The 24,297-nt window shown below is 47.3% G+C and overlaps 1 protein-coding gene across 4 annotated transcripts in view; it reads left to right on the plus strand.

The window, feature by feature from the left end:
* The window catches only part of LOC138267469 (mitochondrial inner membrane m-AAA protease component AFG3L1-like), a 431,197-nt gene that overhangs the window by 24,675 nt on the left and 382,225 nt on the right, over nt 1-24,297 (plus strand). For all 4 annotated transcript variants that reach the window (XM_069216427.1, XM_069216425.1, XM_069216426.1 and 1 more), the window contains one exon: nt 18,810-18,964. In XM_069216427.1, the coding sequence (XP_069072528.1) occupies nt 18,810-18,964 (155 nt within the window). The remainder of the gene's footprint in view (nt 1-18,809; nt 18,965-24,297) is intronic.

The raw sequence follows: 24,297 nt of genomic DNA on the forward strand, positions 1-24,297 counted from the left end.
CTGTGGTATGCTCTGTCATAGGCAACCATATCCTGCCCTCAAACAACAGTATTTTCGGGGCACACTCAACCTTTCCTTTAGGGGCTTTGTTATAAGTTATTACTTGGTGTACAACAATCCAGATTCCTATACCACTCTCTGGGAAAACCTATACATACTATTTTTTTATTGCAGGCACCAACAAGATATTTTTGCAGTAAAAGACAAATGACCCTTTATAATAAGTTCACTATTTTCCTTACAGAGTATGCTTGTTTGCCTCTGTGTAGTGGGACTTTCAGTTCCGGTGTGGATGCTTTTTTCTTATAATGATCTCCCCAGGCCATTACTATCATCAAATTGTGAGAGAGCGGATATATATGTATGTTGAAAATGTGTCTAACGATGAGCATCAGGCCATATCTATGGGATTGTAGTAAGGTTTGAGAGTGATTACATTGAGAATCACTCTGCCACCAATTAGTTTATCTGCAATTTCAGTCGCTAGCAAGAGTAAGGGAGTGTGTGAAAGTTGAATATTCGTTGGGATAGTTGTCAGACCTCACCACGTAATAATGTTACTATTGTGTATCTGGTCCAATTGAGTTAGTTTAATTTAAACCTTTGCTGTGTGCCACTGGTGCCCAGGACTGAGCTGTCAGGCTTAACTCAAAGTAAACAAGTGCAAAGCATGTCTCAGTACCAATACAGTTAATGAGTCAAACACAACACTGTAAGTATCCTGAGACAATAAATACCAAAACGACAAAAAAATATAATCAAGGGATTCTTAACATGGTTTTTAGGAGTTTTAAAGTTTTCTACCTCTAAAAAAGCACGAAGTGCCAACTACAGGTATTTAGTTGCGCTAGCCCAGGTCAAAGTCAAAATTTAAGTTGACCGCGATGGAGAATGGGTTGGACACAGACCAGGTATATCCTGGTGAAAAGTTTATCTTCTTACTTAGGGTGTCATTAGAACATTGGCGGTAAAAGCCGCTTACCGCTGTGCAGAAGACCGCCAACACACTGATGCGGAATTCCGCCACAGCCATTATGACCCACAGCTCGGAATCCGCCAAAATCTAGACACCCTCACAAGTCCGCCACCGCAAAGGTCAGTGATAAACTGGCGATAACAAAACCTCCACCGTCACGCCAACAGGAATACGCCCACACTATCACGACCCACGAATCCACGCGGTGGTGCTTCAACCGCAGTATTTCACTGGCTGTACACACCGCCGCGCTCAAAATAAACACACATTTACAAAACACAACCACATTGGACAAATCGAAATACACACACCTGATACACATACACACACCACTCCCACACACTCAGTACAATATAAAACACACACCCACATCACCCACAAACCCCTACGACAACAATTGCGACAGAAGGCCAGAGAGAGACACCACCAGAAAGAACACTAGCATCCACAGGCACTCAACACCATCACTCACACAACATCCACGCACCTCACACAATACACCTCTAAATATCACCCCACACATCACAACACACACCACCCCATACATCACCCACACCACCCCATGTCACCGAAAGACACCCCAGGTTTTCTAAGGAGGAGCTCAGGGTCATGGTGGAGGAAATCATCCAGGTAGAGCCACAGCTGTTCGGATCACAGGTGTAGCACACCACCATAGCTAGGAAGATGGAGCTATGGCGAAGAATCGTGGACAGGGTCAACGCAGTGGGACAGCACCCAAGAACTAGGGATGACATCAGGAAGAGGTGGAACGACCTACGGGGGAAGATGTGTTCCGTGGTTTCAAGACACCAGATTGCGGTTCAGAGGACTGGCGGCGGACCCCCACCTCCTCCCCCAGAACTTACAACATGGGAGGAGCAGGTCTTGGCTATACTGCATCCTGAGGGCCTCGCAGGAGTTGCTGGAGGAATGGACTCTGGTAAGTCAAATCTTTAACTACTTCATCCCCCACCCTACCTGCATGCTATACCCCCACCCTCGCCCTCACCCCCATCACTCCAACTCCTCACACATGTCCCACTATCGCAAACCACACATCCCAAGCCCTGCATGCAACACCAAAGCATGTCCACTGCGCATACCCATATACCCCCCTAAACCATTATCACAGAAGGTCCCACACAAGAATGGAAGCACTGGGGTACAGGGTGACCCACCCATTGCACACCATGGCACATACAGATGCAATAATCATGCCTTTACACCCCTGCAGGACCCCTACCCAACGTCACCGGACAGAAGGGTCCACACATGTCCACTACACCCACAGAAGAGGCCCATAGTGATGACCGCGGCTCTGTCCAACTGGATCAAGATGACCAGCCCGGCCCATCTGGGACCTCGGACAGTTGGTTCCCCTCACACTGGCACAGGCCACTACAGAGCTTCCCCTCTCTGGAAACACCATCACAGCACCCACCCAGAGGGCCCATACCTCTGTCCCCACACGTCAATCAGCAGTGTGTCCACCACTACAGGGAACCCAGGCTAACCCACCACCCCAACAACGCCAGGGCCCTGGGGGCAGTGGTAGTGGGCACACGGTTCAGGGGACAGAGGCCCAGGAAAACAGGGGAACTGGGAGGGCTGCTGTGCGACAGGGGGAGGACAGGCCCAGGGAACCCACTCTCCACGAGGCCCTCTCCAACATCATGGGAGTGTACCACCATTCCCAGGAGACGATGGCAATGGTACTGGCCAAGTTTCAAGAGACCCAGCGGCTGCAGGAGGAACAGTATTTGGGGTTCAGGGAGGAACTCAAATCCATCAATTCAACCCTGTGCACCATTGTAGGGGTGCTTTAGGAACTCGTCAACACCAGGAGGGACACTGTGGCACAACAAGGGGCCCCTGACACTAGCCTGGACGATGAACTGCCCACCACCTCCGCTGGCGCTAGTGGACAGGAGGCACCGCCACAGGACCACAACACCATCACCCCACCCCCTGCAGATGGAGAACCACCCCGCAAGCAGTCCCTGAGATCCAGGGCAAAGACAGAGAACAGTGCCAAGACCCCCGCCAAGAAATGACACCACCCTGATTGTCATCCTTCTGTCCCACTTTGTCACCCTGTCCATACTTAAACTGCCCTAGCTCCACTTCCTATGCCCCTTTGGACAATGCACCTGTGAGACTAATAGACTGGACTCTGCCATGGACATTCCTCCACCATCACCCCTGACCATTTTACAACCCCCTCCACTATTTGGCACTTAAATAAACACCCTTAAATCACAAAACAATCTGGAGTCAGTCTGGGCTTTCGAAAATGTGTATTTGCAATAACTGTGGAAAAATGCTATATCTAATGTAATGTCAACATAACAACAAGGCAGAGGTCACACAGTGGAACCCACATCTGTGAAATCGAAAGGGAAAGTTACAACTAAGTGTCCATACACTGGGTGAAAAGGACAGACAGATGAGAGGTAGATGAATTAAATCAGATGTAGCAGGCAGTGTTGTCTTCTTACCTGTGTCTCACTGGAAGTACTTTTGGATCACCGTGTTCCTGTTGTCTATGTCCTCTTCTGCTTCCTAGTCTTCACTGTCCACAGGCTCCACAGCTGCCCCAACACCTCCATCTGGACCATCCTCCTGCAGAAAAGGCACCTGTCGTCCCAAAGCCAAGTTGTGAAGCATACAGCAGACCACGATGATCTGGCACACCTTCTTTGGTGAGTAGAACCACCTGTCCTATGGAGTCACTGGAACCTGGCCTTCAGGAGGCTGAAGGTCCTCTCTATAATCCTCCTAGTCCACCCATGGGCCTTATTGTAACATTCCCCTGCCCTTGTCCTCGGATTCCTCACTGGGGTCAGTAGCCATGACAGGTTGGGGTAGCCAGAGTCACCTGCAAATGTCGAGGGACAACTGTTAGACACACACTAACTCTTAGGGACATCCCCAGAACCAGACATCTAGTCACACTGTATTGGGTCCATGTCCTCACCTAATAGCCACACACGGTGCCTCTGGAGTTGCCCCATCACATAAGGGATGCTGCTATTCCGCAGAATGTAAGCGTCATGCACTGAGCCAGGAAACTTGGCATTTACATGGGAGATATACTGGTCGGCCAAACACCCCATCTGCACATTCATAGAATGGTAACTCTTCCGGTTTCTGTACACTTGTTCAGTCCTGTGTGGGGGGACCAAGGCCACATGTGTCCCATCAATGGCACCTATGATGTTGGGGATATGTCCCAGGGCATAGATGTCACCTTTCACTGCAGGCAAATCCTCCACCTGAGGGAAAACGATGTAGCTGCGCATGTGTTTCAGCAGGGCAGACAACATCCTGGACAACACGTTGGAGAACATAGGCTGGGACATCCCTGATGCAATGGCCACTGTTGTTTGAAAAGACCCACTTGCTAGGAAATGGAGTACTGACAGCACCTGCACTAGAGGGGGGGGATTCCTGTGGGATGGCTGATAGCTGACATCAGGTCTGGCTCCAACTAGGCACACAGTTCCAGGATTGTGGTACGATCAAGTCTGTAGGTGACAATTACATGTCGCTCCTCCATTGTCGACAGGTCCACCAGCGGTCTGTACACCGGAGGATGCCGCCATCTCCTCACCTTCCCCAGCGGACGTGCTCTATGGAGAACAGCGAGCAGAGAGTCAACCAACACTGAGGTACGTAAATAACTTTATAGGGAAATGTGTGAAAATCGACATATGGCTGTATTAGTGTTTAAGCAAGGCCTAGATATGTGATACAGTCAAAATTAATGCCATGTGGCCCCCTGAAATGGCAGCTGCCTGACCTATAATGTGGGACAAGGGAATATGAGGTAACTGCGCTGGCGTTGTACACCGTCTCAGTAGGCGGTCGAAGACCGCGGCGCAATCCTGCATTGGTTAACATAGGACTCAATGGGTCCCAGGAGCCAATGATGATGATCGCCGCCGGTGACGGTACGCACCGCCGCGGACGTCACCGTCCTTTTTCTGTCTGTTCACTCACTTGATACCTGATCTTCGACAGGAGAGAACCTACACTGCAAGTGCTGCTGTGACGTCAGTCTGGAAGAGACAATGGCTCGTGTGTCTTGGGAAAGGGCCCCTGCCTTCAGCACGGAGGAGTTGGAGAAACTAGTGGATGGGGTCCTCCCCCAGTACACGCTACTCTACAGTCCTCCAGACAAACAGGTGAGTACACTGTGAGCATGCTGTATGGGCAATGCCTGTTTGGAGTGGTGTTGATGAAAGATGGGAGGGGGGGAGAATGAGGCGTGGATGATACGACGGTGAGTGCATGTGCGTCATTGCAAGGGTAGGGATGCGGGCCAATGACTGTGACGGTGCGGACGGGTATATCTTCTCCTTTTCCCCTGTACTAGTCCTGTAGGTCAGCACCCACCAGAAGACGGATATTTGGCGTGCCATTGCCAAGGAAGTCCGGACCCTGGGGGTCCACCACAGACGGAGCACCCACTGCCGGAAAAGATGGGAGACATTCGCCGCTGGAGCAAGAAGACGGCGGAGGCCCAACTGGGGATGGCCTCCCAACGTGGGAGGCGTGCCCGTCGCACCATGACCCCCCCTGATTTTCCAGATCCTGGCGGTGGCGTATCCGGAGTTGGATGGGTGCTTGAGGGCATCACAGCAACCACAAGGGGGTGAGTACACTCTTATTCTGCTGATTCAGCGTGCATTGTAGGTGTCTGGGTGGGGGAGGTGGGCTGTGGGTTCCCCTAGGCCAGGGCGAGTTTAGTAGGCAAGGTCCCTTCTTAAGGCAGGCCCTGTGGCACCCCACCCCATCTGTGTTAAGAGCCAACTACACCTAGTCAGGCTCCTGTGACTTCCATGTGTGCAGCAGTCGGGCATAGACCTTGTACCCAGGTCCCTGTGATTAATTAGGGAACTCTAAGTGCACAGCGTAGTGCAGGGGGCTTCTGTGTCTGTAGTGTCAGCCAGCGGTAGCGGTATTGGATGCACTCAACATGTCTTTCTTCTGACCCCCCCCCCCCCCCCTTGTGGTCTCCCTGTTCTTGTGTGCATTAGCAAAATCATGGCGGAGGAGCAGTGTCAGCGGACCAGGAGGGAGCTGCATCCCACATGGCCCTGGAGAGCGACACAACGGAGTCAGAAGCCACCAGTGGGACGGAGGGTGAGGGGAGCTCCACAGCGGGGACAGGAGCTGAGACCAGCGACACAGACTCCTCCTCTGAGGGGAGCTCCCTTGCGGTGGCGGGACCCTCTGTGCCCCCGCATCTAAAGGTACAGCCGCCACCCCCCTACCAGCACTGCCCTCCCAACAGTCCCTCAGCTTGTGCCCTGTGGCCGCTCACCCAGGAGGGTGGCCATCTCCTTCGCCCCAGGCACCTCGGCCCCTGCCCCAGTCAGCCCTGCTGACCTCAGTGAGGAGGCCATTGACCTCCTCAGGTCCCTCACTGTTGGGCAGTCTACCATTTTGAATGCCATCCAGGGTGTAGAGAGGCAGTTGCAACAGACAAACGCATACCTGGAGGGCATTCATTCTGGTCAGGCAGCCCAACAGCGAGCTTTTCAGACTCTGGCTTCAGCACTGATGGCAGCCATTGTCCCTGTCTCTAGCCTCCCCCCTCCAACTTCCTCCACCCAGACCCAAACCCCTGTACCTCCGCCTATCCCAAGCACACCATCAGACCAGCATGCACACACGTCAACACACAAGGGAAGCTCAGGCAAACATAAGCACCATACATCCCACAGGCACTCACGCAAGCATCATACACATGCAGACATCCCAACAGCCACTGCCTCCACTGTGTCCCCCTCCTCCTCGTCTCCCTCCTCCCTCCTAGTCTTGTCTCCACTCACACCTGCATGCACTACATCTTCAGCCACTACCTCCATCACCAGCACAACCACCACCACACCCCGCTCACGTGCAGTCACCACCCCCACTACCATTCACACATCCCCTGTGTCCTCTCCCAGTGTGTCTGTGAGCCCACCTCCCACGTTACACAAATGCAGCCACACACTCACCCAACAGCCATCCACCTCACAACAGCCTCCAGCCCATGCACCTTCACCCAAAGTCACCAAACGTACACCTCCTACAACCACTACCTCTTCCTCCACTCCCAAACCCCCTCCATTTACCTGTCCCAGTGTGTCCAAAAAACCTTTCCTGTCCAACTTTGACCTCTTCCTCTCACCTCCCCCACCCCTTCAGTCTCCTAGGGCCCACCTTTCCAGGTCCCAGCGCCTCAGCCACAACATCTGCGGGAACATTGGTGCCAGTAGTAACCGGCTTCTGGAGTGCGCCAGGCAGCAGGGCAGCCAGTGTGCCAAGGAGCCAGACCACAGACAGTCCCCCACCTCAAACGCACAAAAAGTTGGCCAGTGCCCGGTGGGAGAGAGGCAAAACATCTTCCACCAAAGCCTCTCCCAAGGGTACAGTTGCGAGTGTGAAGACAGCTGCGCCACCATCCAAGGTGGGGAAGGGGCACAGAAAAACAGGCAAGTCTGCGAAAACCTGCACGGCGGACAAGACCACCATCAGCACGGCTGAATAGGACACCGCCGCCACAAGCGCCACTGCCAAGGACCCGCCGTCACCAACACCGCTGCCAAGGACACCGCCGCCACCAGCACTGCAGGCCATTGAGCGCCAAAGCTTCCGACGCTACTGAGGCTGCCACGAGCAGGATGAATCACTCTGGGCACAAGGCCCCCCTCCAGAACCAGTGGAGTAAGGCATTCACTACTTCTGTCCTTGGCAGGATGAAGCACTCTGGGCACAAAGCCCCCTCCAAAGCCAGTGGAGTAAGGCATCCACTACCTCTGTCCTTGGCAGGATGAAGCACTCTGGGCACAAAGCCCCCTCCAGAACCAGTGGAGTAAGGCATCCACTACCTCTGTCCTTGGCAGGATGAAGCACTCTGGGCACAAAGCCCCCTCCAGAACCAGTGGAGTAAGGCATCCACTACCTCTGTCCTTGGCAGGATGAAGTACTCTGGGCACAAGGCCCCCTCCAGAACCAGTGGAGATTGACATCCACTTGAGGGACTGTGGCTTTGCACTCCCCAGGATAAAGCAGTGGGCAAACCACCCACTTGAGAGACTGTGGCTTTGCACTCCCCAGGATACAGCAGTGGGCATGGAGCCCCTTCGTGGATCTGGCGTCGTGCACTCATCCGGCGGAGGTGGCCCCCCTTCCCTTCCCCCTGAGGGGCCTGTTGTATTTCTATCTGATGCCCCAGCAGTGTTCTCTCCATTTTCATCGGGTATTGTGTGGGCCTCGCCCATGCATTTTGGGCCCAGTGGTCCACGGAGTATGATGGTGGAATGCCTTGGACTTGTATTCTTGGTGTATATATTTGTTTATGGTGTAAATATATGTATATATTTTTGATTACTGTATTTGAATAGATTACAAACATTCGACTCCTTTCCTTTTGTCCTTGCATTCTTCCAGGGGGGGTTGGGGGTTGTTAATGTAATGTATCAACATGTACTTGTTTGTGTGTGTTGTAGTGGGTGAGGGGGTGGGGTGGGAGTGTTGTGTGTGTGTCACACTTTTTTCCCTCCCCCCTCCGCTGTGTGGTAGGTGCAGTACTCACAGTCGTCTTCGTCGCCGTCTTTGTTGTTCCTGGTAGAGAAGCAGGAAGATAAAGGCTAGGAGTATCTGGAGCTCTGGTTCCATGGCGTCCTGGTTCCTCGCGGGGTGTGTAGAGGTGAACGTTTTCCCTTCCAAGCCCTGTTTCCGCCGTGTTTTTGTTGACGGTGAATCCACCCCAGAAAAGGTGGCGGATTGGACTGTTGTAATACAGTGGGCGGAACCTTGTCTTCTGCCTGTCTGTTGGCGGTTACCGCCGCAGTGTTTGTTTGTACCGCCTTGACGGTCGGAGTGTTAAAGTGGCTGTCTATGTTGGCGGTTTCCACCACTGTCCTGAGTCCATTTTTTTTTTTACCGCCGGCCTGTTGGTGGTTTTACTGCCGCTTTAACACTGACTGCCAGGTTTGTAATGACCACCCTAGTCTTTTTTTTTTTTTTTTCTGGGGGATTTTTGTTGTTGGTAGAATGGTTTACTGGCTGAATCTGCCAGAGGGCTGCTACTCAATGTTGGTCCCAGTGAAAACCTCCATGTTGGAACTTCCAAATTTTTCTGGAAGTCAAGCGGCTTTCAGCGGTGGCAAACCAGCAAGTAGAATCCTATTGGTGATGTGACGGTGGCAGTTAGGCAGTGATCTTGTGGAAGCCTCTGCTTCTTTTAGGAAAAAGTTCAGAAAAAGTTTGTAAGTGCAATCTTGAGGGAGAGAGAGTACATTCTAACACTAGCCAAGTGTCCAGGACCTTTTGGGCACCGCTTGATAAGTTAGGATTCAGTCTCCCAGAAGCCATCAGCAGGGTTAGGGGCAAATCCAGTTGGAATTGGTCAGCTGGGCTCTTCTTTGTTTCAGGCTTCTTGAAGCTTTTATGTTCCTGGCGCTTAACAGGAGGCTAGCCGACTAGCTCTTCTAGACCACTCTTCTCTTCTGGGTTCAAGGGGGAGTAGGTCTAGCCCTTGGGGTATCTCTAACCGGATAAAAGAGCAGGCTCAGTCTTTCTTCTGAGTTCTAGTCTTTTGGTTCAACAGGTGCAGTCCTTCCTCTGTTTGCCACAGGTTCAGCAATGTTCTGAGGAAGGTAGTCAGGGGTGCAACTTTTATACTTCGCACTAGCTTCTGTTTAAGGGTGACTCCCTAACCCATAAGGAAAAAGTTCCCAGGCGCAACCTTACCCACGTCTACATCATTTCCTCGCAGGCTTGCACTCAACAGTCCTACAGTGCAAATCTCTCCACAAATCCAAGACTTCAGAACCTTTCTTTCCTGAGTTAGAGTTAACAGCACACCCCTGAGGTGTGTCTATGGAAATATGGAAATCCCCCTGCTAGACCAATTCTGGGACAGATGGGGGACCCCCTCACTGGGCTTGGCGCCACTCTGGCTGCTTACACAATGGCAGGGACAGGCCTACGTGTGAGTTACATCTGCCTGTTACAAGTGCTGCTGCTTTGAAGTTTGTGCTGTTATTGGTCTCATCTCCCCCAGGCCATCCTTTCAGGAGAAGGACACACCTATTTCAAGTAAAGGCCCCTTTGTTCCCTTTCCTGAGAGTAATGTACACCTCACAGCAGGCTGTCGGGTGACAGTTGGGAATTACCTCAGAAAGGGCTGAGGAAAATTTAGGAAAATGCCAACTTTCAAAAAGTGGCGTTTTAAAAATAGTAATTAAAAATGTGACTTTGCCAAACAAATTATACGTGCATATTAATTTGAGCCTTTCATTCATGGATCTAACTGTTCCCAAACTTTTTACATGATATGGAGTTTTAATGTAATTCACTGCTTTCCGATTGGAGAACCCTGCTTGCTACAGTTAAAAACTACTTTGGAGATTTGTTTTACTGCCTGGACATGTAAAGCTTAAGAATGCACGTCCAGCTTTTTAAATACCATACCTCCTGCCCTATGGGTGCTTAGGGCCTACATTAGTGGTGACTTACCAGCATTGAAAAGGAAGGTTTAGCATTGTAAAATGTATATTTTGCTAAGTTGAATGTGCAGTTTAAAAGCTGTATAACTAGGTTGCAGTGGCTGGCCTAGAGTCATGTTTAATCCTTTGTCACTGTAGTGGTGGCACAATCAGTGCTGCAGTCCACTAGTCACATTTAACTTACAGGCCCTGAGTGGGGGGCACTAGAGAGCCTGCAGCAAGATGGCCTCACCGTAGTGCAGCTCTTCTGGCTGGGTCCCATTACCCGTACATTATCTGCTCCCAAGGCTGTAAACGATAAGAAAAGGGCACAACAGGTCACAGAACTCCTGCCTATGCCACCAGTGTGTTTACCGAGGATGATATAAGTGCTAAATTTGCAGCCAGCGAACCAGTGGATCATGGAGGCAGGACGTTAAAATGGCGCCCATGTGAATAGAAGCACCAGCGAACCCTCCCCACTGCGGATCTGCACCTGATTGTTGGGTGCGTGCCTTCCCAGACTCTTAGCCTATGGCGACTCTCCTCTTGACCGGACCGGGGGAGCAGGCTGTGTGCTGGAGCCGAATGGGCTGCCTCCTGCGAACGGCCACATCAGACGAACACAGTAATGACAAACGTTGGGGGTGCCCAGTTCCATCCCTTGTGTAGCGGGAGCTCCTGGGATGACTCCCCATCCACCAGAGCAACAGTGGACTGCAGTTTGCCAAAAAGGAGGCGGCCACGAAGGTGGGTGCTATGGGTGGCCGAGCAGAGGGTCGGTGGAGCAGCCCTGACAGCAGGTGAACCATGGGAGGCGGTCTGCAGGGGGAAAGAGAGGCCCTGTATGTGTCTGGAGTGGTGGGTTGCCCTTGGGGAACGCAGTAAGAAATCGACGGGGCTGCAATAGTCTGACACTCAACTGCTTCTTCTCCCCCCCACCCCAAGAAAACCAAGCGCATAATTAGCAGCAGAGGGGGCAGTACACGGCATGCCCCCTGGGGACTAAGGGTATATCACAATAGAGACTGTCCTGTATCCTTGCCCCTATTTGACTATATTTGGGGGACTTGAGAAAAGCAGAACCCAGTCACAATTGCACCTAGAGACCTGACCAGAATATCAGGTAATCCGTGGTATCCTCACTATAAGCCCATACCCTGATACTGTACCTAGTCACAACACCAATAACCTATATATATATCCACACAATTCAGTTTCACAATGGAGAAAACGGACACAACACAACTGCGCCTGCCATTTGAACCAAGACGGAGTGCAATGGCTCCACCTGACTCCCAGGAAGATAAGGCTCGGGAGTCCCAGCCTACCACAGAACTCTCACTAGAAAACACTTTACTGACGATGCAACAGAGCCTGCAATCAATTGATAGCAAAATCGGATCCCTTTATATCCATGTCGACCATACGGCAGCCAAACTCAACAAACACACAGTGACACTGCAGTGAAACAACGTGTCTCAGATTCTGAAGATACCCTACAGTCAGTCACGTCCAAACACGGAGATATGGAGAAAAGAAAATGGTGGTAATCCGGGCCAAAAATTAACACCTCGAAGCGAGTCCCGCTGGAATAACCTCAGAATAACAGGCATACCAGAGTCAACCAACACAGGCCCAATGGACCGCTGCTGGGAGAATCTAAATATGCTGCATTACGCCCATATATGCTGGACATAGCACATAAGAGTTTGGAAATTATACTGTGGTTCTACATGCAGCCCTCTCACCAGATAGTGGAAACGATCAACTTGGATCCAACTCACGGATCAAGATGGTTCATAACAACTAGCTTAAACACAGAAATCTGGCTTGATAACCCTGTTTTCTCTTGTTAGAATAAGCCTAGCTACACTGCTGCTAACCACATCCGTATATAAGGAGGGGCATCGGAGCCTTTAGCGGCCCCTAGATTGAGATACCCCAAACAGTTATGATCGCACCTAAGATATAGTTTGAAATGCCTCTTTTTGTTCTATCAGTGATAAGTTGCTGTTTAGAGATGTTAAGGTATACTGACTTCTTTAACAAAATTGGGTTGCTAATGTGGGTGGGGAGAGTGAAGTTGCTCCAGATTCTTGTTAATACATCACTTGAATGTCATTCACTGTCACTAGATATATCGCTGTGCAGGTGTACACAAAATGAAACGCCCAGGTACACCCTCTCAACCAGAAGATAAGTAACAGTAAGGGACAACAGGTCCTTCTGACCTGGAATGTCTGCGGGCTGAATAACGCTAGAAAGGTCAGGCAGGTACTCGCGTATCTGGGCAGGCACAATGTGCATATTGCCATTTTGCAAGAGACCCATCTAACCAAGCACACAGATGGCAATATTGGATCCAGATGGGCATGCACAAGAGCAGCCTCCACATATTCTTCATACTCTAGAGGAGTGATGATCCTTATAAAGAAAGGTGTCCCACTCACGCTCAGCCATTCGGAAATGGACAAATCTGGGAGGCTGATAATAGTGCAAGGGCGGATTTGCAACACACCATTCACCATACTGACAACATATGGCCTGAATACTGAAGACCCATACTTATACACTGAGGTCTGGAATAGGCTGCACAAATAGCACCCATACTATTGCGGGGGTGGGGTGGGGGTGGAGGCGCAGGGGGGGGGGGGGATTGATTTAAACACCCACTTGGATCCTAGCCTCGGCCATTCACCGGTGACTGGCAGGTTAAACACTCTTCCCGCACCCTGCGGGACAGGATGTAGGATTGTGGCCTGGTGGATCTGTGGCGTTTGTGAAACCCATCAGGAAGGGAGGGGACGTATGTTTCATCAGTACATGGCACATGGTCCCTTCTTGACTATTGGTTAGCAACCAAAGAGATTAGCGTGTAGACTGCGGAGATATCCCACTTGCCCAGAACATTGTCGGATCACTCCCCAGCAAGGCTGGTGCTTCCGTTGCCAGAATACACCCCTGCCCTTTTACATGAAAGTTTTCAGCCTGGTGCTTTGAAGGGCTCAGTTTTTAAAGAAAAGTTGCATAGAGCCATACTAGAATATTTGGGAAGCATGCAAGGTCCACATTAGGGGGATCTGTATTAGCTTAAAGGCAGGAATATTGTGATCTATGCGTACTCGGCTTAAAAAAACTGAGCATACTATGAAAGAACTTGAGACCCAATATAAAATCACTGCCAGCCCTCATACATTAGCAAAAATACGAGACCATGTCACTTCCTACTATGAAACAGCGGAGCAAGAACTCCACTACCTCTCAAATAGTCTTGTGGCTTGGAGGTATAGTGAGGGTGGGAGACCTGGCAAACATTTGGCAACCAAAATCGGGGAACCTTGGGGAAGATGGTAGGCCTCTCTATTCCACGCTGGGCATACTCTCTGCCTTTACACATTACTACAAGAACCTGTTTGATAGGCGCAATACGGCCATGGAAGCGGAAATACATGAATATCTCGAAGATATAGCTATTGCATGGCTATTGGGGTTACAGAGCGAATATCTGACCCAGCCTCTCACAGTGAAGGAGATCAAAGAGGCAGTGTGCTTGCTCCCAAATGTTAAGGCCCCAGGGGCAGACGGGATCATGAGCGAATTCTATAAAGAATTTGCATATATTCTGGTTCCACACTAAGCCAATGTATATGAGGAGGCTTAAACCCAGAAGGAGCAACCCTGCCCCCTTTAGAGAGGGCCTAATAATTACACTCCTCAAGCCTGATAGGCCTGCAGAACGCTGGGAGTCATACATGCCGCTATCCTTTAATAATTAACTTGGACACTAAAATATTAGCCAAAATAATAGCCATGCGCCTTCAGCCACTTCTCCCAAATATGATCCTGCCAGATCAAGCTGGCTACATACCACATCGCTCCACCTCACATAATTTACACACCATATTTGCTCTGTTACATCAGCTGAACCCCTACATGCACGCCGCAGCAGTCCTGCTTGATGCTACTAAGATGTTTGATTCCATAGAGGAGGTATATCTGTTTACAATACTATGTCACATGGGGGTCCCTCAGACATTTATACCATGGATTAACCTGCTTTACACTGACCCAGTATTGAGGATACGTGTAAATAGACACATCTCCGAACCATTCCAGATTTCTAGGGGTGCCCACTCTCGCCTATTCTATTTGCTGACATCCTGGACTCCTGGCGTGTATTATACGGCAGCGCTATGCTGCTGCAGCCCTATGCTTCACCCAGCGACCCTTGGGCATATCACTTTATGCGAACAACATGGTTCTATGTGAGGGAACTGCAGACCCACCTGGCACCCATTATACGGGAGTATATAAGATATATGAAAGATACTCTGGGCTGGGAATAAATTAGTCCAAATCAACGATCCTCACTCTTCTGCCGCACAGCCCTATCCACTAGATTTTCTAGTAAGAATCGAGCAACGACCCGGTGAAATACTTAGGGATATGGGTACATAGAGACCCAGATCGTGTAATCTGGTCCAAATATGGTACAGCAATTTCAAAGCCTGAGGAGAAAACTGCAAGATGGGCATGTCTTCCACAATCACTAGCGGATAGAATAAAAATGGTCATCCTCCTACATGTTCTTTAACATCCCATTATACTACCGAAGCACTTCTTTAGAACACTCCGCACACATCTCATAACATTCACGTGGGCGGGGAAACATCCCTGAATAAAGTGGGACACACTCGCATTGCTATTTGACCAAGGCGGCTTCAATGCTCCCGACTTCTACCTAGATTATCTGTGTGCTCAAGCGAAGTTCGCACAGTATTGGCTAGGGTAACCACGATATATGCCACACTTGGCCATTGAAGCAGATGAGGCCCACCCCATCCCACTGTCACAATATTAACACGTCACAGGCCACTGAGGACTCCTGATGAAATGAACACAGTAGACTGTACAGTCGCCGCCAAGACCTGGAACACCCTCCCGTCTGACCTGAGACAGACCCAGGACCTGCTTTCCTTCAGAAGACTCCTCAAGACCTGGCTCTTCGAGCAGTAGCAGCACACCCCCACCTCCCCCCCACCACCCAGCGCTTTGAAACCCTCACAGGCATGTTGCGCGCTTTACAGATAGATAGATAGATAGATAGATTGATTGATTGACTGTACAGTAATGGAACCTGTGCAGACAAATTTCCACTCTATGCCCCAGCCTTGCCACTGCAATTTCATTTTGGCCTTTCGGTCATGCAAAAAAAAGGCGCACTAGTGCTTCTAAAAGATCAAGGACTAACGACAATGGGAGATTTATATATATATAGGGAAATGCATAGAGCTAATTGACACGCCACAAACACAGAAACAAACATCGATATGGCCCTTTACTTATCTCTGACTGAGAACCACCATGAAAGCTCTGTACCCAGTGTTCCCAACAGAACCTCTCACACTTTGTGTATTGCAGACACTGCTCACTTGTTCCTCCCCACGCAAAAGTGTAACCCAGTTATATGCAGAATCTCAAAAAGATACAAAGCTAGAGAAACAGCCAGCTCACGAGAAATGGAATGAATTGTTAGAAACACCCCTGAGCTCTGAAGAGTGGAGATCCTGTTGTGCATTAACAGGGGTGCTAGCACCCAATTGTAGCTTAGGAATTACTCATTTTAAGTACCTGCAGCAAATGTCTTAAACCCCCAATTATTCAGATATAGTCTAAGGGGAAGTGCTGCATGTGTAAGATGTTGAATGGTGAATGCCGGCTTTATGCACATGGCGTGGAGCTGCATGAAGGTGTTTGAAGTTTGGGAACGCATGACCAAGATCGTTAGAGAAATGATCTCCGAAAAAGTAGAATGTACACCTAGGATGTGTCTACTTGGCCTGGTCAAAGCTTTACATCCGTCTAATCGAAAATTTGGGGTGATAACCCTCTTGCTGGCAAAGAGAAGAGTAGCAATACTTTGTAACAGTGGCATGGCCCCCAAGGTGCCTCAATGGCTGAAAGACCTGACATATTGCTGGGATCAACTAGATTTGTATGCAGAGGAACTACTACAAAGCTCCAGGCCAAAAGACATCTGGTGTCCATAGTCTGTGTATCTATTGGCTAGACCTACTGAAGAATAGAGTTATGCCAAAGCAATGATGACTGATGAACTCTGTCTGCAATAACAAAATGATACCTATCTGACATAAGTGGACCTGTGAAGTAAATGCATGATATTGTATAAAATGTAAAGTTATGACGATTTAAAACATGGTGGTAATTGTGTGACTTTGTCCACATAGAACCAATTAAAAGATTTAATTAAAAGAAACAAAATCTTAGAGGCCCTGGGTACACAGAGTACCAAATACAAAGGCATATAGGCAAGTTAAATATACAAAGCGGGTATTAGCCAATTACACAGATACTTTAGGGATCAGAGCACATATATTGGGTGCTGGACGTCAGTGCACCAGTGTTCAGAGTCAGTAAACAAGTACTAAATCTAGCGAAAAAATTGATGTGATCCTGCAAAAAAAGCATTTCCTCAAAGGGAATGAAAGACTTACATATGAGTTTGAAGTTCTTAATTCTAACCTTGCTACCACAAGAAATCCCGTGAGTGATGTCTTATAACCTTTTGTAGATCCTATATCTAATCAATTGTGATCTGTATTCTTCAACTATCATCCTTGCCTCCTACAAGTGTGTGTGACTACAGAGTGTAGCCTATCCTGCAATGACCATGTGAATCTAAATTTCCGTACTTAGGGTAAGTAATATTTGTAAATGCGTGTGGTCAGTTTTTTCATGAGCGCAGAATTATTTTTCTGCGTTATCGCCCTCTCTCATTTTGGAAAACCCCATACTGCCAGTTTTTAATTATCACATTAGTAGTGCATGTGCTATAGTACATTTATGTTTGTCTATTATAATTTATCTCTTAAGGGTCCTAGATATGTTTTTATTAAGGTAGGAAATCCACTTATTTCAGTGTCCCATGCATGAATGTACCCATACATCATTAAATTTGGGATCTCTTACAGCCCTTAAGAAAGCCTCTGACCCTTTGAGCATTTACATAGGCTAAGCTATGCCCTCACCTGTAAGGATGGCTAAATCATAGTACTTTGTGCATCCCCATTTTGTATTTTAATCTCACCCCTGGTAGCTGCAATAAAAAGAAGAATTATTGGGTTTACTCAGAGGTGATTTTATGAATCTGTATCCCTGTGCATATACAGTAATTTCTTATAAAGTTCTCCCTCAAGTAGAGGCGGAGTGTGCCCTTTTAGTATGATCTGATCAGGGTGGAATAAAGTTGCCCATGATGAAGAATGTCTAAAAACATGGGTGAGGTTTTTTTTTATCTAGAAGACAACTGTTTCCACAGATAACTTTGTTGCTGTGGATACTCGCATTGAGTCATTGCACCTCTTTGTGAACTAGGACTTGATAAAGGAGGGTGTGTGATCATTCTTTTCCTTTTCTTCTCTGTATAAGATATATATGGACCATTGTTGGACTGTTGCATTACTGCTTTTGGTCCTCAGTTACATGTGTCCGTATCTGTCATAACTGATCTTAATTTTGCAAAGCTGTGCATTATGGGAACCACTCCTACTATTGCCTTTACTCTTAAGGTCTGATCCAGAACATACTGTGCTGTTAAAGTATTTGGGGTGTAGGGTGGCCTGGGATCATCATGGCTCTGAATATGGTGAGTCCCAGTGGTTGGTCCATGCTAGCACGTTTACATGCCATTCTTAGATTGGTAACACCATGTTGGTAACGCTAGGACATACTGTTTCAATTGAAATCCTAAAAAATTAGCTTAAATGTTTTTCTCATCAATGAATTGTAATGGATGTTTGGAAATATGTTTGTTAATTCTATTGTAAACATATTCAAAGGCAGTAATGTCTCCTTGTGCTGCATAGTCCTGTAGAAGAACTGAATTCATGAATGTTTAGTTGTCCCTCATAGTCCTGTGTTGCCTCATTTGCATACCTTAGTGCTGATTTGTAAAACCTCATGGCATTTACATGGTAGCTCTGTCCTTTCATCTCAGCTGTTATATACAATGGGATATACTGCATCTATACATACCATTTACATCTTGTTAGTTGAACTTTCCTTGCTTTGTCTTTCTAGTCCAAACATGAGGTGGGTAGAATCTGCTTTTCTGGTAGTTATGGAAATGCTTCTTTCTGCTTTTTGGGCAGCATAGGCTATCTTCTAGTTTGGATGTTTGAAAAATGTAATGTAGCACACTAGGATTTACTTGTGGTTGTGCCTATTATGTTTCCTTTTCACTCTTCTGTGCAAAATACTAGATTCCGTTTTATGAATATGCTGATTTATTACTTTAAGTGATTTTTTTTTTATTCCTGCAGATGGTCAAGAGACAAAAGATTCACAGTCTGGTGGGACTGGAGGAGGTACAGGAGGAGGAGGAGGAGGAGGAGGAGGAGGAGGAGGAGGAGGAGGAGGCAGCAACAAAAGAGGAGGGAGGAGAGAGGATTCTCTTTGGTGGAAGCGCTTGCAGAAGGTTTGTGGGATTAAAGCCACTTCAGTAAATGTAGTCATTATCTGCAACTTGCAAAACCATGCTGAGTTTGTGATCAACTTGACAAATCTACCCACTCAGGTTTTCAAATTCAGAATGTACCCACAGACAAATAGATCAGAAAGCAGTGGTTGTGGCTCCTTTTTATGGGTGAGCACAAAATGCTCCTTCCATGCTGTAATCTCTCTTTGGGCTTAAAACCACGCCCATGCCACGTCAGTCACTTACATTGGTTCGTGGGCTTGCCTTTTAAAATCTGCTTGTTTTCATTTGTGAAAGGCATGCATACGTCATGCCTCTTCTGGTGTTTGGCCCACCTACACAGCACCAGTAAAGTACCAAAAACATACGAGGCTCGATGTTTTCAGTCTAGAGTCTGGTCTACTTTATCTGTTTATTTTCCACGCAGCACGATTTCGCTGCGTTTAATTTTTGCTTTACAACGCTAATAGCTCTAACTCGAACAAATGCGAGACCGGTTGCATTGAAAATGCTTGTTAGTATAGCAAGTGATGCTTTATGGTTTATTTATAGTTTTTCATTATAACATATTTGGTTGATATTTGAAACATTTACCACACACCATTGTGTAGAATCTCTGTGTGATGGAAACCAAAATCGTTAGCTAAATAATGTTGTGAAAGCAAACAAATCAATAAAATAATCTCAAAATGTATTTTGTTTAACCATTGAAATCTCAATCAAAATCAACCAGTAATTATTTTCTAGACATACAGGATTTGAAATGAAGTGCGCTGATGCTTGTTTCTCAACCATAAAACCTTGTAAGGGAAACCAGTGTTAGATGTCTTACAAATACGTTATGTTCCAGTGCCATTCTGTGGCCAAGAAGCACAGAATATGGTGGTCTGGTGCTGGGTAAGGTGTAAACAATCTACACCATCAAGCCTCTGATAGAAAACAAGGATGATTAGAACATGTTCTAGACGTTGTGAATTTAAAGAAGAGGAGCACGCCTTCTGAGTGTGAGAGAATCCAAAGCTAACACCATTGAAGATAGAGAGTACTTATCTTCTTCATAGAATATGATGGTAGCAGGTTCAAAAGCCTTTACCTACTGCAAGATGGAATACTGCTTCTGGGCGGTATATGGGTAGGATGTAATATTTAATCCTTAATTGTAGAAAGAGTTCTCAGTAGATTTTAGGTTTGAAGGAAACAGAAACAGGTTTGATGTTTAAGTTCATAAGTAGATAATCTACCCAGATTCTGGATATTATGTAAAACATTCCGAAAGGTTCTGCATCTGTGTGTATAAGCTAATAACCCACACTGGTTTGTGATCTGGAAAGAAGTGGTCTTGCGGTATAAGCCTGTGCTTCAGGAGCTAATTCCACAGCCTTGGCATGTGATGTAAAGGCTTAAAGTCAGGTTATAGCTACTTGTGTTGGAAAGTGAACAACATTGATTTAAGTTCAGAAATTGCACATTTCCATGTAATGTGGTTGTGTGCAGAAGTAGATGATCCTATGTAGGCTCTATTCTGAAAGAAAGAATCTGTAGCACAGTCTAAAACTGTGTGGGTACATAATTGTCAATGGGTCTCCATTTGTGGAGGTAACCCCAGGAGGTTGTAGGCTTGGATGTCTGTGGTATGGGCATTTGGCAGGTGTGTTTTTGTCTATTGAACAAAGCCAATTGCGGCCATTGTCTACCTTGACTTGAATACAGTTCTTCACAGAAGAGAAATAGGGTTTCTGGTTTACTTTCTTGCTGTGATAACTATGCATGATCCTTTTTATCTTGTTGAAACATCTGAAAATCGACTATATTCTTAATGCTAAGACAAATGGAAACCAAGTCTATCTGCTCTTGAGCAACTTGACATTTGTACTTTTTTTGTGTGTTTTTTTTATTTTTTATTTTTATTTTATTTACAAAAGAGATGACTGCCATAGTTTCGTTGCAAACTGATAGTTTGTCCTATAATTCTATAGGCAAACATTGTGCAGAGAGAACCTCCAGAATTCAGATGTAAATTGAAACAGGAAAGTTAGCTGCTTTCTGTGAAGGTCTCTTTGCCCAGTGGCATAGAGTATAGAGGTACTTTTCTACAGAGGCCCACCTACATAGTATCCTGTGAAAAGTATAGTGTACGTTTGAAAGTAAGAAGCTATAGGCAAAGGAGATACAAGCTTTTCTTAGTACTGATTGAACGCAGAATGATCTCATCTGCAGCGGTTTTTCCATGTGTGAAGACGTGTGAAATGTGTGTGTGTGTATGTATGTATATATAAATGTGTGTGTGTGTGTGTGTGTGTGTGTATATATATATATATAGTCGATGGCATGTGTAGGTGCAGATACACATGCTGTGCATACGTCTGCCATCTAGTGTTGGGCTCGGAGTGTTACAAGTTATTTTTCTGCGAAGAAGTGTTTTCGAGACACGAGATCGAGTGACTCCTCCTCTTCGGCTCCATTGCACATGAGCATCGACTCCATGCTAGATTGTTTTCTTTCCGCCATCGGGTTCAGACGGGTTTCCTTTCGCTCCGATAGTTCGATTCGGAAAACTTTGAAAACACTTCATTTTTCGACAGTATTGTATCGATCGCGTTACATCTTCTATTCACACTTCGGTACCATCGGAACACACCTCTCTACTCGCCATTTGGGGTGCACGCGCCCAACTCGGGCCTCGTCGGGCTGACCGCGTGGAAGCCTCCATTCCGATTTTGTCCTCTGTGCCACGCTAAATTCCCTTACACAGACCAACACCTCGTCTGTAATCTCTGCCTTTCCCCCGACCATCGGGAAGAGAATTGCGAGGCCTGCAGATCCTTGTGGTCGAAAAAGACGCTCCGAGACAGAAGAGCACGGAGACTCGAGATGGCATCTAAAAGCATCGAACATCTCAACATCGAAGAGGAAGAAATCATGCAGACCGCAGTCTCCGTTCGAGGATCCAACTCCGACCAGTATTCCGAGGAGGACAGACCAGTCACGGCAGGACAGCACGTGAGTACGCCTGCCCCTCTGTCATCTAAGCCCAAACATAAGGCCTTGGGAACGCCACTGCGGGAAGGCCATGGCTCGACCTGAAAGAAAACACTCAGTGACCAACCCACCAGGTCGGCACCGAAAAAGGCCACCCCTCCAAAGCCATTGGACTCCAGCTGAAGCTCCTTCTCCGAACCGAGCAAACACCGTTGTTTCGAGTTGAAATCTCAGAAATCATTTTCGGAGCCAAGACCATCTTCAACCCCAACGTTTTTGATACTGAAAAAGCCAGCTTCGGAGCTGAAAAAGTCTATTTATACTGAGGAGCATGGACTTTCCCAAGCACTTAAAAAAAGCCACAAAACTAATGAGGAGGACTCACAAATAGAGGTAATGGATGAAAGGCAAGCCAGGATTCATATCCATAAAGAGACTGGCAGAATTCTAATGGCACCTCCTCCAAAACCAAAGAGGAAATGAGCCTTTCAGGCGGAATTGGACACTACACAGCCTCCAGCTAAAGTGCCAAGAACAAAAGGAGAAACCTCCACCTCCTCAATTTTCTCCTCCTCAGTCTCCTCCTCAGTCTCCACATTTACGTATCTCTCCTCCTACCAGTCCTACACCTACGCAGTCACCATCGCACTCATTTGATTTTCAGCAGGACAATGTGGATCCATGGGATCTTTATGATCCAGACCCCATTCCACACAATAACCCAGATTGCTATCCCTCTAAGCCTTCACCGCCAGAGGATAGTACAGGCTACACTTAAGTGATAGCTAGGGCATCAACATATCACAATGTCACCATGCATACCGAGCCAATAGAGGATGACTTCTTATTTAATACACTCTCCTCCACGCATGCAACATATTAGTTGCTTCCTATGCTCCCCGGCATGTTAAAACTTGCTGACCAGATATTTAAAGAGCCAGTAAAAGCAAGGATAATTATTCCTAGAGTGGAAAAAAAATATAAGCCACCTCCTTCCGATCCGGTCTATATTACCCAACAGCTACCTCCAGACTCAGTAGTTGTAAGCTCTGCCAGGAAGAGAGCAAGTTCGCAGTCCTCAGGTGATGCACCCCCACCAGACAAGGAGAGTAGGAAGTTTGATGCTGTAGAGAAAAGGGTGGCATCTCAGGCAGCCAACCAGTGGAGAATAGCCAACTCTCAGGCATTGTTGACTAGATATGACAGGGCCCACTGGGACGAGATGAAAGATATAATCTAACATCTCCCCAGGGAACAGCAAAAAAGGGCACAACAGATAGTGGAGGCAGGGCAAGCCATCACTAATAATCAGGTCAGCCCTAGACTGCAGATACATCAGCCAGAACCATCAACACTGCTGTAACCATAAGGAGACATGCATGGCTTAGGTCTTCAGGATTCAAGCCTGAAATCCAACAAGCAGTGCTCAATATGCCATTCAGCCAAATACAACTTTTCGGCCCGGAGGTTGACCCTGCAATTGAAAAGATGAAAAAGGATTCAGACACAGCAAAAGCCATGGGTGCACTTTATACCACACAATATAGGGGATCCTTTTGTAAACTCCAATTTAGAGGTGGATTTAAAGCCCAAACTGCCGAGGCATCCACCTCACAGCCAAAGTCAGCCTACCAACCTCAATACCAATGAGGTGGTTTCAAAAGCACTTATAGAGGCTGTTAGAAATGGGGTTTCTGGTTGGCTAGGGTATGCACCTCAGCCAGGCAGAACTTAGCCACTCTAGTCAGGGCAAGGGAGTTACACGTCCAAGATAACCCCTGCTCACCCCTTTGGTAGCTTGGCACGAGCAGTCAGGCTTAACCCGGAGGCAATGTGTAAAGCGTTTGCACAACACACACAACACACACAACACATGTGACGCAATATCCCCACCACAAAGGAAACACAACACCAGATTATATGAAAATATACTGTATTGTACACAACGCAATTATCAGACCAAACATCCCATATCAGTACTATCCTGCTACCTTAGCAGTTGTCAGAACGTTACACTTTAGTTACTCTGCAAATTAGCAGTAGTCACACACAACACATAGGTTACTCAGTAGTCTGCAACATAAGCAGTAGTCAGGAAACACGTTATCACATTAGAACACTTGTCATAATAATATCATAAAACGCCCATAGCAGGAACATTAGAAACATATGGCAAGTCACAGGAATACATATCAGCAAGTCATGTTCATAAAAGGAACATCCGCATATATATGTAAAAGCAACATCACACATCATAAAACAGGTAGGCAATATTAATTTGCAAAGTCTTTAGAAAGAACTTTAGATAAGGAACATATTGGCCCTCTTAAGGAATACCTGGAAATGATGAAGCA

Source organism: Pleurodeles waltl, chromosome 12 (genome assembly GCF_031143425.1).
Source record: "Pleurodeles waltl isolate 20211129_DDA chromosome 12, aPleWal1.hap1.20221129, whole genome shotgun sequence".
NCBI lineage: Eukaryota > Metazoa > Chordata > Amphibia > Caudata > Salamandridae > Pleurodeles > Pleurodeles waltl.